At 41.9% G+C, this 16,527-nt stretch overlaps 1 protein-coding gene across 2 annotated transcripts in view; it reads right to left on the bottom strand.

The window, feature by feature from the left end:
* Nucleotides 1-318: 318 nt before the first annotated feature.
* The window catches only part of COL11A1 (collagen type XI alpha 1 chain), a 190,275-nt gene continuing 174,066 nt past the window's right edge, over nt 319-16,527 (bottom strand). For both annotated transcript variants that reach the window (XM_066246823.1, XM_066246824.1), the window contains exons 58-67: nt 12,797-12,850; nt 11,845-11,952; nt 11,307-11,360; nt 11,166-11,201; nt 11,017-11,070; nt 9,292-9,541; nt 5,561-5,673; nt 4,061-4,129; nt 1,838-2,071; nt 319-679 (exon numbers count right to left, since the gene is read on the bottom strand). In XM_066246823.1, the coding sequence (XP_066102920.1) occupies nt 533-679; nt 1,838-2,071; nt 4,061-4,129; nt 5,561-5,673; nt 9,292-9,541; nt 11,017-11,070; nt 11,166-11,201; nt 11,307-11,360; nt 11,845-11,952; nt 12,797-12,850 (1,119 nt within the window). In that variant the 3' untranslated portion in view covers nt 319-532. The remainder of the gene's footprint in view (nt 680-1,837; nt 2,072-4,060; nt 4,130-5,560; nt 5,674-9,291; nt 9,542-11,016; nt 11,071-11,165; nt 11,202-11,306; nt 11,361-11,844; nt 11,953-12,796; nt 12,851-16,527) is intronic.

Raw genomic sequence — 16,527 nt, 5'->3', positions numbered from 1 at the left:
CATAGTTCTGCAACTGTCATACTATTAGAGTCAGGTGGAATTCAGAGACACGTGCCAAGTTTTGGAAGTGGACACATAAGACAACAGTATAGAACTGTACATAAAATAATTACAATTTATTAAACACACTGTTTTAGCACATCCTTCATGGATGGAAATGAGCACCATAATCTTTTATGAATATATATTTTTATCTCTCTTTTTTTTTTCTTTTTCTTTTTTTTCCTATAGCACCAAAGAAATCCAAATAGGAAAAAAAAAAGAGATGAAACTTGGGAATCAAGGATAAGGCTTTCTTTGTTTCCATCTCAGCCACACTTATCTTTTTTTTTTTTTTTTTTTAAAGATTTTCAAAGCTTTTGTCATGCACTTCTGCCCAGACAAGGGCATCAGCATTTCCTAACTGGTACCTACATACGTAACAAGTTGTTTTCTATACCATCCTTCTTCAAAACTTGCATGTGGCATAAAGTGGTGTTGGTGGCACCAAGGTGTATTTGCGGTTGATGTCATATGCGGTTTGTCCTACCCTTTAGCCAAGAAAACATACAGGACCCACTTCGAATCCAAACTTCTGATTCTGATCACCAAAGTCATTAATCATTACGTCGACGATCGGGACTTGATCGATTTTCGGTGTGTTGATCTCAATCACCGTCTTTTCATAGCCTTTTCTGGACTGTAAAGTCAAGCAGAAATTTTAAAAAGTTACGCAGTCGTTTCACATACCTGTGGTTGGTTTCTTAAGCCTCCTGCACGGAGGTAGGACAATAGGGAAGAAGAGACTTTAGAACAACAGACTTGCCTCTTCTGATGTAATAATGAACTCTTCTTGCAATCCATGATGTCATACGGGGCTTTAAATTTGGAATGCTGATGACGACATGTATTATGTAGCTATAACTACCCCAACTAGAGTACTCTCATACATTGCACAGTTGAAGGGAATCTTGTTGAATTGATAAATGCAATTTCATAGGGGAACCGATGTTGGTGATGGGTTTTACACCTACATAAACAATACAGCCTTATGATAGTCATCCTAATTAAGATAATTTCCTTAAGAAGAATTTGAATATAGGAACTACAATGTAAGAGGCCAAAGCCTTTCTGCTGGTGTAGATTCGTTTTGTGAATAACGATTAATACATTACGACTGGAAAAATTGAAAACACTGACTTGCTCCTTTCATGGGCTTTAGTTTGTCTTTGACTGACTTGTGGCTGTGTACTTGTAACTGTAACTTCTCAGTCATCAGCTAAAAGAATGGGCGTTTCAGAGTGCTCTGTGGGTCATCTTCTTATATGGAATTGGCTGTACGTGTGGAAAAGATAGTTGCAGAGGATAAAAACATGAGATAAATGATAGTAGCTGTCTAAACTGGTTGCATGTAGTACCTATAATCAGCAAGTCCCTATGGACAAAAGAGAAGGATAAGAAGTCTCTGTGCTCTGAATGGTATCACGGTGAGTCCTTTATCTGTCATTTTAGAATCAATGAAATCAAGTTTTTGAATTTTCTCCCCTTCATTTCAAGAATAACTAGCTGTAATAGTATTCAGATATCAGGAATAATTCCATAAAAATAACACATCATCAAGATTACCTCCTGAGATGGCTGTAAGAATGCATCTATCTGTATGTTTCAGAGTTCTGTGTGTGTGTGTGTGTGTGTGTGTGTGTGTGAAGATCCGTGGTTTCTAATCTGTTTCACTATTCAGTGTTAAGCATCCCGTATTAATAACAACATTGCATATGAGAAATCTAACAGGGGCCACACTGAAGGCTACACCTGCCTCGCGCCTCTGTGGACGAGGGCACGTGGGAGCCACACTCACCGCACAGCCGTCGGACAAGGCTTTGATGTGAGGGTTGTTGTCATAGGACATCTCCTCGTCGTTTGATCCCAGGAACCGCAGCGCTTTGTCGTAATTCCCGGATGACATGTCGTACCAGGCTGCTGACTGGTGACAGTGGTAGGTGAAATTCTGCCTGGCCGAGGCGGTGAGCAGCTTCAGGAATGTCATCTGCACCATGTTAATGGAGTTGCCTTCCACGTCTAAATAGGAGAGCTGGGAATAAAAGAAAATAAAAAAAAGTCAAAAGACACATAAAGACTCTTGTCCCCCGTTATGTTCTGAAAGAATAAAATCCCTGTTGACGGTGAACTGCGATTCCAGCAGCACGTCAGGGACACGCAGACCCCTTCTAATGGAAGAAAGCATGTCCTGGGGTCAGACGGTCCCAGGACAGGACGCCAGGGAGTCAGGACTGCGTTCCCATTCGAGATCCTGCAAGCGCTACTTATCTTCAAAAAGAATCACCGTGTTTCTTCTATGCTTCAGTTTCTCCATCGGGAAAAATTGCAAAAGAAATGCTTTTGTTTCCAAGAAACCTCTCTTTGCATCTGTGTATCTTTTTAAATAGAGAAAGAGTAGAACAAGGAAAACTGGGGAATCTCAGTGAAATACACTGAGCACAACAATTAAGAGGATATTTTATAGCTTCATAGTTATTTTTTAAAATTTTATTTATTTATATTTTTTATAGAGAGTGAGTCAGAGAGAGGGATAGACAGGGACAGATAGACAGGAACGGAGAGAGATGAGAAGCATCAATCATTAGTTTTTCATTGCGCGTTGCAACACCTTAGTTGTTCATTGATTGCTTTCTCATATGCGCCCTGACCGCGGGCCTTCAGCAGACCGAGTAACCCCTCGCTGGAGCCAGCGACCCTGGGTCCAAGCTGGTGGGCTTTTGCTCAAACCAGATGAGCCCACGCTCAAGCTGGCGACCTCTGGGTCTCGAACCTGGGTCCTCTGCATCCCAGTTCGACGCTCTATCCACTGTGCCACCGCCCGGTCAGGCTTCATAGTTATTTTGAAATAACCTCTAGATTTTGTGAGCAGTATACAAAGAGTTAACTATTTTTATGTTGATTTCGCCTATTCCTTTAAAAATTTCACGGTATTATCTACTTGAACCAAACTTTTAATCCTGTTCCTGAATTTTTCATTTGGGGACTATCTCATCTTCTAAGGCATTTCCAGTCTCTTCGTATTCAGCATGGACGTGTCCATCGGTCCATTCTTAGCTGTTGTCCTTACTCATCAGTGTATCACCAGCTCAAGCCTGAGACAAGACCAGTGAATGTGCTTTGAGTCAGTAAATATTTACTTTGTATTTGGAACAAAACAGTAGTCTGAATTGCAAGGTATTAAAAAACTGTTTCTTTTACTGAGTTTATAAATTGTTTTATGGAGTCTAACAGAAATATCTGGGCTCAGCTGAAACATATCAATTTAGATTTTTTTAAAAAATTAATTCACCCAGATTATATTGACATGAAATCTTATTGGAACGAAGAACAAAGAATAAATTTGGTTTCAAGCAGATAGAAAATGAAATTGTCAGGGTCATAGGTACTAAGCAGATATATTCTCTATACCCGATGATTCTAACAATCTTTTTATGATGTCTATCTCAGGTACTTAATAAAATGTCACTTTATTGATCATTTTATTTTAGTAAATTTAGTAAACTTCCTCTTTATTTGTGACAGAGACTGAGAGAGGGACAGATAGGGACAGACAGTAAGGGAGAGAGATGAGAAGCATCAATTCTTTGTTGTGGCTCCTTTGTTGTTCATTGATTGCTTTCTTACATGTGCTTTGACCTGGGGGCTACAGCAGAGCTAGTGACCCCTTGCTCAAGCCAGCGACCTTTTGCTCAAGTTGGTGAGCCTTGCTCAAACCAGATGAGCCCGCGCTCAGGCTGGTGACTTCAAGGTTTCGAACCTGGTACCTCTGTGTCCCAGTCTGACAATCTACCCACTGTACCACCGCCTGGTCAGGATCCATTTATTTTGATAGAAAAATTTTAGACTTATCTAAAAGTCTATATACCACAGTAGTCTAAGAGCTCTAGATAGATATAACGAGAACACAGAGGGTCCTGCTTAGTATAATTTAGAGCATCACAGCCAGTGTCCGGAAGGATATTCTCTGAGCTTCACTGATGAAATTCAAGAGAAACCATTTCGTGTGGAGGTGGTAACATACCAGTTTTCCTCTTTTAAATTCACTAAACCAGCTTCCTGGTTTCTCCTTTGGCCACGACGAAATTCTTACCTGTGGCAAAAGAATAGGGAAATCAGAAAGTAGGCAAAAATTATGAACAGTCATGCCTGTGTAAATATCAGTCACTCTCAGGAAGATTAAGATCCTGAAGAGCTTTTCAGACGGTCTACTCCGGTGACAGAACACGACAGAGAGAGCGGAGTCTGAGCTAGACCCCGTGAACTCCCACGGGGTGGAGACTGAGCCCTGTTCTCCGTGGGCTTTCCTCGCTCGAGAAACAAGAAGGGGGGGCAGCTCCTCTGGCAAAGGCGTTCTGAGGGCTGCAGGGGACGCCGCTGGGACTCCCGGGGGACCCCTCGCAAAGGCAGTCCTCACGATGCCCCTCGGCTCCAGCCAGCTGGCAGGGGCCATCCGCATTCCATGGCCGAGGTCGGCGTCCAGGAAAGTGTCCAGCCCGAAACGGGGGCCGGGGAGCTGCGGGAAAGCCACTGGCGGGAAGCACGCCCTGACGTCCCTCGCTGGGAAGACGCTTTGGAATGTCCTGTGGATCTGCGCTCACGCTCACTGGCCTGCTCTGTGACGCTCAGTGGCGTGTAAGGGTGCACAGGCTGCACTCTGGGGAATGGGCGTCACCAGCGCACGGGGAAGCCTGTGGCGGTTTCCCACCGGTCTCTGGGGGCTCGAGGGGGTTCTGCGCCGCCAGATGCCGAGCGCGGGCGGGGAACAGAAGCTGCTTTGCCTCCTGTCCCAACGCCCCACCGTGTACTTCTCTCTGACAGAGATCAGTTGCAGGCAGAGCTGCTTGTTTTGACCTAAGGAGTTTCTGTGTCTAGGTATACCCACACTAAAGTGATTAAGAAAAAACAAAAACAAAAACAAACAAGAACAACATACGGGCACGATTTCCCACCTGTATAATGAATGTCTGGACACTCTAAGTATGCTAGTGAAGAAGATCTTTCCTTATGTTACTAATGAGCCTTGAGCTTTAAAGCTAGAACTCAGATACACTGTTACTGCTGGGTAAAAAAGAAAAATCGAGAAATGGTTTGAAGAGACTAAACATTGAAGAAGTATGCATGGTCAGAAAACGCTCCTCTTTTCCATGAAAGAAATGAATTCTTCATGACACAGTCGAGGTTCAGCGTCACGGACAGCTGGGAGCCGTCACGGGGTGAGCGGGCAGAAGAAGACACGGAGGCTCTCACACACGCGTGTCATCTGTGCTGCGTCAGGGAAAGCACAGAACTTCGAGAGCCAGCAGGTGCAAAAAGAGCCCATGTGGGTAAAAACGAAGTGTTTGTTAACTCTATACATCATGTGGGAGCCTTATTCATGTTTATGCAAATGAAATGCTCTAATTACCCTGTAAGAAAAGCAGATAAATGAAAATATGACAGTATAATTTTCCAGTTTGGCTTAATATTGCAAAAACATGGCAGGAGCTGTCAACAGTCACCACCCAAACAGACGGGTACTTACTCCCTCGGATTTCTTGTCTGGGTAAATGCACGTCTCCCCACCAGACGTGAAGTTACAGTAAACTTTGAAGGAATCTCCGGAACAGCCTTGGTTAGGGTCAATCCAATATTCTCCTACAGGGGGAGAAACAATGTGTCATCCACAAATACATACCGGTCTAAAATCAAATGCGTCATAGATCAAGTTTTATTAAGGCACGTAAGTATTTCTAGATCTTTCTTCCCACAGCATTTTCTTGTGCGCTTTTGGTGAATGTGCGTGAATAATGAGTGACCCTTTGTCCTGTCTGCCTCGAAGCTGGACACATGCCGCCAGCCCCTCTGTCTGGACGCCCTTTTTTTGTAGTCTGAGCATGCCTGTTACTTTTAGGTTTCAGCCTCAGGGTCGCCTCCTCAAATATTAACATTCTGTGTATCGTGTGTCATGAATTGCATGCACTCTGGAAACAGATATACTCAACCCCAAATCCCATAGGTATTATTTACTCCTTAAGTCATCTGAGTAGAATGGCCAATATGTTTCTTCTTAGTATATTCATTATGGTTGTTACCAACGATAACAGGTGATAGTATCTACTTAGCTACTTAAGCCTCTAAGATTACACTTTAGCATTACCTTATAGCAAAAACTTCTTGTAGTAGTAAATGTATTCCTTCTTTGAATGGGATCCTAAGAAGCAGGTCAGCTTTACAGACGTAAATGCCGTTTGCTATTAATGCCGCTGTCTAAATGGCACGGAGCAAGTTTTATCGTGTGAATGACCATGACTGTTAATTTGGTGTTAGGCGAGTAAAGATGGTATAAATAGTGTGAGTAACATAATGTTATTCTTTAAAAAAAACTGACAACGTGGCTTTGCTTAACAAGAATTATTGGGGGACAGACTGATGTACATGTGACGACGACTTGCATCTCTACCAGTCTCCATTTGCCACTGCTGGTCTACTGTGGATTTGAGTGATGCCAGTCCACTGGTCATGAACTTGGACACCTGAAAAGCTCCCACCTCTTAGCTCAGGACTGGAAGTCTTGAAATACCGACGGCAATCTGTTTTCTCTCTTACTACTACTGTTTATAAACAGGGGAAGGACTCTCCTCGTAGGTAAGCTTCTACTACGTGTCACGGAACTTGAAACACAGTATTTAACAAAAAGCATTTATAATTTTTCTGTTCATACCACTGATAACTTCACCTCTAGAACCAATCAAAATTCTCAGGAAAAATATGCACAAGGAAATAAAAATCATCCAAGATTTTACCAACCACAGTAATCCCTCTATGTCTTTCACATTTCTTGTATGTGTGTGTGAGCTTTCATGGGAATATATAATTTTGAGTTACGTTAAACATTATTTTTATCTTCTTCATTCAAATAGCATCGCCGTGAAGTATTCTTTCAAATAACATGCTGCTAGCTTAATTACTAAAATACCTTCACTCAATAAATTCAGTGTTCCACGGACACTCTGTTCAGTTTCTCTCTCCTTTACTCCTCGCCTGTGTCTACGGCCACCATGACCTGGGTTCGTCCAACAGCTTGATACCCAGCCTCCTGCGATCCCATCATGCTCCCTTCCAAGTCATTCCCCACTCTGCTCACTCTGTTCAGCTGTGAGACCTTCAGTTCCCTGAGGACCACCGAGCTCTGCTCTTCTGAAAAGCCTCGCAAACATTCCCTACCCTCTGCTGGGAACACCCTTTTGACCAGGGGTCCCCAAACTACGGCCCGTGAGCCACATGAGGCCCCCTGAGGCCATTTATCTGGCCCCCGCCGCACTTCCGGAGGGGGCACCTCTTTCACTGGTGGTCAGTGAGAGGAGCATAGTTCCCATTGCAATACTGGTCAGTTTGTTGATTTAAATTTACTTTGTTCTTTATTTTAAATATTGTATTTGTTCCCATTTTGTTTTTTTACTTTAAAATAAGATATATGTAGTGTGCACAGGGATTTGTTCATAGTTGGGTTTTTTTTAAAGTTTGGGGACTCCTGCTTTTGACTTTTTGCATGACTGGCTAAAGTTACCCTCCTCAAATAGTAACATTGTTTTTAGTCGAAAATGGAGTCACCCCTTGGTTTTCTAAATACCCTAGCTTTTTTCATAGTATGTCATAACACTATTGTTAATCCTTAGGGTTTCCCGCCTTTGTCAGGAGACAGTGGCGGCTCAAAGGCATTGCCCCTCCTGCTTGTCTGTGGGTCTCTGCACGGGGGGAGGGGGTAAATAAAAAATACTTAAGGATCATCATACTAAGTGACACACGGAAGTACAGGCAGCCCCCGGGGTGACGAACGAGATAGGTTCTATCAGTTTGTTCTTAAATTGACTTTGTATGTAAGTTGGAACAGGCACATTTACCTATAAATGCAACTTAGATGTCTGTCTTCACATTATGTTTATTTTTCGATTTCTGTGCATGTAAATACGTCAACATTTTCAAACAGCAGCACCGGCACCTGTCTTGTTCGTCACCCGGGGGCTGACTCTAGAAATTGGATGGGAATCACAGGGACTGCAGTCTGCAGTGAGCTTTCCGTTCCCAAAGTGGATAAAAAAAATCTTTTTTTTTTTTTTTTTGACTGCTCAGGTTGTAACTAGTCATGTGTTGTCCTAGAACTCAGTCCACACCCTCACCGTCTTTTATATGTGATTTCCAATTATATATGACGACCTGAGTCAGAAGTTTGCATCATCCTCCTTATAAATCACTGAAATAACATTGAACTAAACATCGTTTTCAGATCGACATTATGAACCTGAAGACCTTGGGCTATCAGTTCAAGTAGAGCCACGGCCAGCCACCTGTGCCAGCAGCATCTTACGGTACTTTTCCCTGGCGGTGGTCGCTGTTTCTCAATTGTGTCCAACTGTTCTATCTGAACTGAGTTATATGGTTAAGGATGTAACTTAAACCTTTATAACTTATAAAGTGGGAAAAACAGATCTTGCACTACACAGTGTAAATGACATCTGCTGTCTGCAAGATGCTCAGTTACAACGTTAATCATATGACCGGAAGTACAAAATAATCTTGTCTCAAGAATAAAAATAGTGTGGCAAGGTATGTCCATGTCAGTCGGGAGATTTAGAATTAGAGAACTGCCTGCCCCTTGTTAGTTTGGTGATTGTGTGACTTCCGTCAACTAATTTCGAGTTCTTGAAACTGCTTCCTTCTCAGAACGGCTGTGTTAGGGTTTTGTCAAATACTAGATATGATAAATTATTATTATTACAAATAAATTATACACAGTTGTTCTGGTTATCAATGAAATAAATCTTTGCTCGAAGCTCTCCTAACTTTTAAATATTCTGTTCATTGGATCAAATCTGATTCAGTTACACTACTTAAATCATGTTAATTTTATTCATATTAATGTACAGTAAGTAGGCTACGGGATATAAATAACTATACAGTAATATGCACATATGTGTACACACATAAAACCCATTCTATGATCGCTATTACGAGGCAAAAAGCATCTGTGTTCTCTATAATTATCCAAAAATGATCTCATAATTTAACCAGACCTTATTTAACAGACACGCGTTTTCCAAAGCAGATCTTGCGTTACGCAGTGTAAATGACTTTTTCTGTCTATTAGATTGGAATTTAAAAAATTGCTGGCTCCGTTTTATTGGGAGAGTTTATTAAACATTTAACTAGAATGAATGAGCTCACACTGAATGATGAGGCGCGGCGCACTGGCTCTGTCGTGTGTTACGAACGTACCGTCTGGGAAGTCCGGGTGGCTCAGCTGCAGGTCTCTGCACGTCCGGGCTGGGTTGGTCTGGGTGCCCATTGGGAACTTCATGTGCTCGATGTCTTGCTTCAGGGAATTGAGGGAACCGAAGATTTCCTCCATGCCATCCGAGTAGTCAACGATATGATCGCCGGCGTCTGCCTGCATGCCCTCCGTGTGTCTTCTTGTTTTCTTGGGTGACAAGATTGGCAGAGGCTGAATGACTTCCCCGGGGGGACCCTAGAGAAGAGAGAGGAGGTGCATGGAATGGCTTCCTAAGGTTGAGGATTCGGCAGGGCGTGGTTTTTATGACTGGTTGCGGCACAAGAAATCGTCGTTGGCTTAGCGTCTCAGGGTTTTTCCTTAGTCGCAACCTTGTAATAGATATTATAAACCAAGTGAATTCCTTTTTAAAAAATCTAGATACTGAGGGAGGAGCACCCATCAGAGGATTCCTGGACCTTTTTCCGTACAAGGGATGTAGCGCAGATTGGTGTGGACACACGTTATATGCCTTACTTTCTTGTTTATTAATTAGTCCTCATTTACATGCCTGCTCGCCGCAAGTAGATCGCCGTCTCTGAAGATTAAAACATTAAAACCCCACTTCAAGTTCTTGTGCTACATCATGAGTTGTCTGTTGTGCTCGATAATAATTTCTATTACGGTAGTTCAGGTTTTTACAAACACACATTCGCTTGTGTCAAATACTTATAACTTAAAATCTTTATGAATGAACAAACTTAAAAGAAATAGAACCAGCCTTGCATTTACATATATATAAGAGCAGAACTACACTAACTAGTTCATCTATACTGTTATGGGTTGACTCATGTCCCATAGAAATTTATGGGTAGGATTCTGGCATGTCAGTACCTCAGAATAAATCTCTATTTGGGAATGGGGTCGCTGTAGATAACATCAATTAAGTAAATATGTAAGCACTGGGGTGGGTCCTATTCGAGTAGGGCTGGCATCCTTATAAAAAGGGACAATTTGGGCATAGAGACGTGCAGACAAAAAGCTACCTACAAGCCAAGGAGAGAGGTCTCGCATTTCCCTCCGCGGCCCTCAGAAAGAACCAGCGCTGTGGACACTTCGATCTAGGACCTGTGGCCTCCAGGACTGTTGGACAACAAGCTCCTGTTGTTCAAGCCACCTGATTAGTGCTGTCAGCACAGCCACTCACACCCACAGAGTTTGGACACAAGCTCAAGACAGGGGACTGAAGTTTCTTCACCTGGATCTATCCCTTAGGAGTCGCGCGAAGCTTGGGAAGTGTCAGCATTAGTAGGTGGTGGTTATTATTAGTGCTTCTATTACTGCCATTCTGTGCACTAGGGAAACAAGGCCAGTGGTCTGAACCTTTTTTTTCCTGTATTTCGAGTGTCAGAGATGAATGTATCCTGGAAGCATACAGCCCGTTGCTTTCATGAAAATCTGACATAAAAATATATGATTGTCTTGAAAAAAATCTAAGAACAAGACGATCATAAAATAGGTATAATTAAGGTATCTTTAGATTCACGCAGCGAAACCAATTAAGAAAAGTGTTGGCATGTAGACCTGAGCACTTAATTAACGCAGGAGCGATTTCCTAGAAAGTGAGACTCGGACTGACTGTGCCTTTTCATCGTTCTTCGTGAGTTCAGAGAAGTCACTGGCAGCCTCGGTTTGCTGCCTGCCAGGACACCACTCTGTCAGCAGGCACTTACCGGAGGCCCAGGAGGCCCTGGAAGACCGCCGTCACCCTTCTGGCCAGCAGGTCCCTGGTTAGAAAAAGAAAAAGGCACGAGATGAACAGAGAGCAGGACAGTGGCGCGGGCTGCACTGAGGACTCAGAACGCCAGAGGGAGGCACTTACACTGGAGCCTTTGTTACCCTTCGGACCTTGCGGACCCTAGAGAACGCAAAAGCAAAGAACAGGATCAGAATACAGAGGATTTGTGTCTCTCCGGTATATGTGTAAGTTGACCTTATAAATATCTTTTTTTCTTGTACTTACTGGTAACCCTGGAGGGCCAGGTGGACCGATGGGACCGGCAGGACCTGAAATTCCCTACAGAGAGAAGCATCCAAATTAGAGATTTTCTTCTTCACAGTTCCCCTTTTTATAGTCTGCATCACAACACGCACTGCAAAACTTAGAGAAGGGGCAACCTGTCAGAGCAGCTTCCGTTCCCTGTTGCAAACCCAAGGAATAACTTTGCAAGCTCCTCTTATTTTTTTTTCCAGTTTGCTTCCTTGTCTATATATATGTTTATATTCCTGCAGCCTTCAGAAGGATGATTTGTCACTTCCCTCTGGGGTGGGGGAGGGGGGGGATCAATACATGTGAGTACAATTAACTATCAAACTATAATTTTTGCGGTTCAGACTTGTCATATTTTTAATTTCTTCTAAGGTGAAATCAATGTCCTTTTAAAAACACCGCTGACTCAAGCCGGATGAGAATAGAGATGCTGTTTCTCGCTTCCCCGGTCAAGTTTAAAGGAGCGTGTGTGCACTGGGAGGGAGGGGACCACAGTGTGTCTCTTACTCACCCCGTCGCCCTTGGCTCCTGGAGACCCCTGGGTGCCGGGGAGGCCTCTGTCACCCTTTTCCCCTTGCTCTCCGGGGGGCCCGATCAGGCCAATCAAGCCAGGGTGCCCCTAGGGAAGGCAGAGAAGAGACGTCTTAACTATACAGCCACCAAAGAATCGCACCTTACATTTATGAAACATACAAGTAGAAAACTTAGAACTTTCTGAAGTGGATAGAGGATTGGGACCCTCTGTGTCTACATCTAAAAGGATTCTTGGTCTGTTGCCATTAAGGAAGGGCCTTCTTGAGGGTTGGGGGCTTTACGGAAGGAAATGCTTTCTACAAATGTCATCACTGGTGTCCCATTGACTGAAAGGGAATTCCCACAACTGAAAGGCCAACAGTGACCATATGTGATAATAGGTGAAGGAAACAAACCATGGAAAATTCAGGGTTTAATAAGCATTTAATTTTGTGTGAAATAATTCAGAAATATTTGCAGTCTTGAAGTGACATTCAGGGACTTAAAAATAATTCAAAAAATATTAATGGCATTTTGAAAAAAAAAAAGCTTCTTTTCTTTAATTATTTGGTGCAACTCAGCATACACTGTGGGAGATCAAAGTATTCTTCAAAATACTGCTGTGTTTAAAAAACATAAAAATGGACACTTTGTTATTCCCTATGTTTATTTTCTAAATACTTATTTTAGTGTTAACCATCGGCCTTCTCCATATGATTCCCACAGGAAATACTGAGAAAATATAACACTGAATTCTGCATTTTTCACTATGACTTTGCATATTTTTTCCTCTATAAATTCACCTGGAGAGCGAAGGACTGACAGCTTTTTCCTTGGTTAGGACGGTGAAAACAGTCTTTGAAATTTCTTCGCAAGTGGTTTTAATCACAGAATGACTGTATCTGCTATTAGGATATCAAAGTTGTTATAACACAATGCTTTATTCTTACCTTCTCCCCCTTGGAGCCGGGGTCGCCTTTGAGACCAGGTAGTCCAGGAGGTCCCTAAATCATGAGAAGTAATTAACACACACAGAGTAGATACGAGTTAGAGAAGCATCTCATTACTCACACGGCGGCAAGGTCGGTTTTGGTAATTTTGCTAACTTATTATCAATCAAGTTAAAAATATAGTCATGATCAGCATTTATTTTTCAGGATTCTAAATAATTTCATGTTTAAAACTCTAAGGTTTAATAGGTAACCATAATAATAAAATATAATAATTCTGATGAAATAAACATGAAATCAGAAATAATGGTGTTTTTTTTTCAGTTGGGAAGAATAAATTTTTTATTATACTCATTGTAGAAGCAGGGAGGGGTTTCCAAATAAAATATATAGTCAATCCAATATTTTCATGCTAAACTCGAATTCAAAGGTTACGATATTTCCAGTAAAATTAAAAAGAAAAATCTCCATATACTTTTAATAGTCAAATGACCTTTGAACTTCTAAGTAAACTGGGAAGATAGTGTCTTCGGTAATTACCGAATTCAATCTGTTACTTCAGTGACTCGTAAAATTAATAATAATGTAATATGACTTTTTTACATAATCATCTATTTTAATAATTCAACCTTTTTTATAGTCCAAGGATATGGCATTTATCCATTCGTGCTAACTCATGTTTATGGAAATTGCGGCCTGACTTTAAGTGACTAAGGCTTTAGTCCTTATCCCTAACCCATGGAAAAATATATATATACTGATGAATTCCTAGCAAACATTTTTATGTAAAGATCTGTGTACTCCCAATCAAAGGCAATGCAAAATAAGATCATTGTTCTGAAATTGCGACGAGTGGAACTACGCAGATCCTGTCGGACATTTACTGACAACTGACAGATGGCCTGTAGGTATGTGACCAATGAAACATGGCCAAGAAAACCCTACCCACTGGGGGTCACTACCACCCGCCACAAGTGAGACACCAGGACACAAGGGCAAAATATTCCCGCGGTTCCGCTAGGAATTAGAATTACTTAGACTGAGTTGAATTCCTTGAATTATAATTTCTATAACGAATTTTAACGTGACTCTCAGAAAGCCAATCGTGTTAACTTGTAACAAGCTGTATCTTCATGAGTCTTCATTGTTGTATCTCTATAAGAACCCGCAGTGGACGTTTCACTCTCTTCCTGGATACTGTGTGTCTTCAGTAGGAAAGAACACATTATGTCCCAGCCCATCATTTTTGTGAATTTAAAGTATTAATGGATTGGATCCAAGTGGCATGATGTAGTATAAAAATTAGGGGCTCAGAATAGGCCAGGCTGGAAATAGGAGCCAGGCTCTCTGATTAGCAATTGAAATCAGTTAAGCAGAGAGCTCTAGCTTTCTCCTCTGTAAACCTAGGATTATAACTCCTATCTCAAGGTTTCTGGGAGATGAAGTAGATGGACCCCTCCCGTTCCTGTTTCTCCAGTCTCATCCTCAAACTGAACTCCTAAAATTCTGGGGAAAGAAAGCATCGTGTTAGTATAAGTAGTGCGGTGTAACGATAGGATTTAGGGCTGGTTTTTGTTTCTTTTGGGTTTTTTGTTTTGTTTTGTTTTTGATTTTTTTACAGAGACAGAGAGAGAGTCAGAGAGAGGGATAGACAGGGACAGACAGACAGGAATGGAGAGATGGGAAGCATCAATCATTAGTTTTTCGTTGCACATTGCAACACCTTAATTGTTCATTGATTGCCCTCTCATACATGCCTTGACCACGGGCCTTCAGCAGACCGAGTAACCCCTTGCTAGAGCCAGCTAACTTGGGCTCAAGCTGGTGAGCTTTTGCTCAACCCAGATGAGCCCTGGCTCAAGCTGGCGACCTCGGGGTCTCGAACCTGGGTCTTCTGCATCCCAATCCGACGTTCTATCCACTGTACCACCGCCTGGTCAGGCTAGGGCTGTTTTTTTTAAGGTATAATTATATTTGTTTCAATGTATGAATGAATTTGAAACTCTCTGAATACTCCTATGAAAGTGGATACTTTCCCTACAGCATCTGGTAACAGTAGATTAAAATTATTTTCATGGAGAGTCTGCATCGTTTTAAATGAACACACCCAAGGGTATTCTTCCAATAGGGAGATCATTATCCATCCCTGGATGTACACTGATGTCAGTTCAGTTTCGATTCTCTTTTGTGTAAACATAAACAATCATGGCTCTTCGTTAAATCTCCGAGAGAAGGCGAAGGGACTTCAAAGAAGTGACCAAGTTCACTTTCAAGTATGTTCTACTTGAAAGGCTGGGCTTTGACAGTGGGCTTTCATCTAGTTTAGTGATTTTCAATCAGTGACATAAGAAGTTTTAAAGCATGCTATTCCTGACTCTTTAGTCAGGGGCGCGGACCTCTTTTCCTGTAGACTGTCAGATGAAAAACATGACAACAGGCAGCAGAGCAACAGCTGTCTGCTGTGAATGAATCAAAACGGTACCTATTTTTTACTTTTTTTTTTTTTGCCAGATCAGCCAAAAATGTATTTTTTTGGTGTGTTGAAGAAGTTTAGCAATTAGTTTACATGTCCCCTGAGATGAAAAAAAGGTTGAAAATCACTGATCTAGCTTACTGACGTACCCTATCACACTGCATCTCAAAGTGTGGTCCTCAGACCACAGTATCTGTGACTTTATTAGAAAAGCACAATTGTGGGCGACTTCCTGAACCCCTGCAGTTAGAACCCAGCAGTCAGTTTCACGGGTCTATGCTCACTGAGGTTTGACACACAGGGCTCTCTGGCATTAGGTCCCCAACCTACTTAGACTAATATGCAAATCAGAGCAGCGTAAGGATCTCATGTGTGTGAAAATATCATAGAAACATTACCTATTGACCCGTCCTGACTTCATCACGTTAAAACTAAGGGACGGTATTTTGCATCTCCTCTTTCTGATCTCATCAGACATGCCCAGTGAATCATTAGTTCAGAAAAGAACATCGCCCAGTCGCACGTTTTAAAAGGCTTTCCAGGTTAGAACAAGCTGGCAGAAAATAAACATGACAAAGTAGCTCCGATCACGTCATTGCACGAAAGAACCATACGCTGGGGCCAGGAGCAGGGAACATTTAAGGCTGTTGTTAAAATCGACATGTGTCCGTTGAAAGTAAATTCATTCTTTAGATTGAAAATAAGAAAACTAGTTAAAGCAGCCAGATTTGTTTCTTTCCTCGCTTCTCATTTTACACGCAAACTCTTTCAGAAAAGGCAGTACACCTTGTAGAAATTTTGCTGCAAATGGGAAAACACAGGTTGTTGCTGGCTGGGTATCCGGATGCTAACTTCTGCCTCAAGCCCACCGCTCATCAGCTGGGTAATCTTGGATCATTTACTTATTATCTCTGAGCTTCACTGATGGAAGTATTTAAATAATAACAACCCTGTCTAAGTATTGCGATTATGATGGAAAAACCAGTCCTACAAAAGCACTGCATTAGCTGTGAAGTACAATGTAAATATTAATTATGATTCCCTTCTGCTATGGCTCTGGTGGTTATCAATCAGTCTTCGAACAGGACTATCAAAAATGGCAAAAGGGGGAAGAACTACTTGGAATTCTAGTTGCTCAGGATTAATAAAAAAAAAAAAACCATATCAGACATTATTGGTGTTTCTAATGCATTTTAAATCATTCCTATAAATATTATTCATGAAGGAGTTAGAGGAAATTATTATTAATTCCTCTAAG

The sequence above is a fragment of the Saccopteryx bilineata genome, chromosome 11 (assembly GCF_036850765.1).
Source record: "Saccopteryx bilineata isolate mSacBil1 chromosome 11, mSacBil1_pri_phased_curated, whole genome shotgun sequence".
Lineage (NCBI taxonomy): Eukaryota > Metazoa > Chordata > Mammalia > Chiroptera > Emballonuridae > Saccopteryx > Saccopteryx bilineata.
This window is presented reverse-complemented; position numbering and strand designations above follow the sequence as displayed.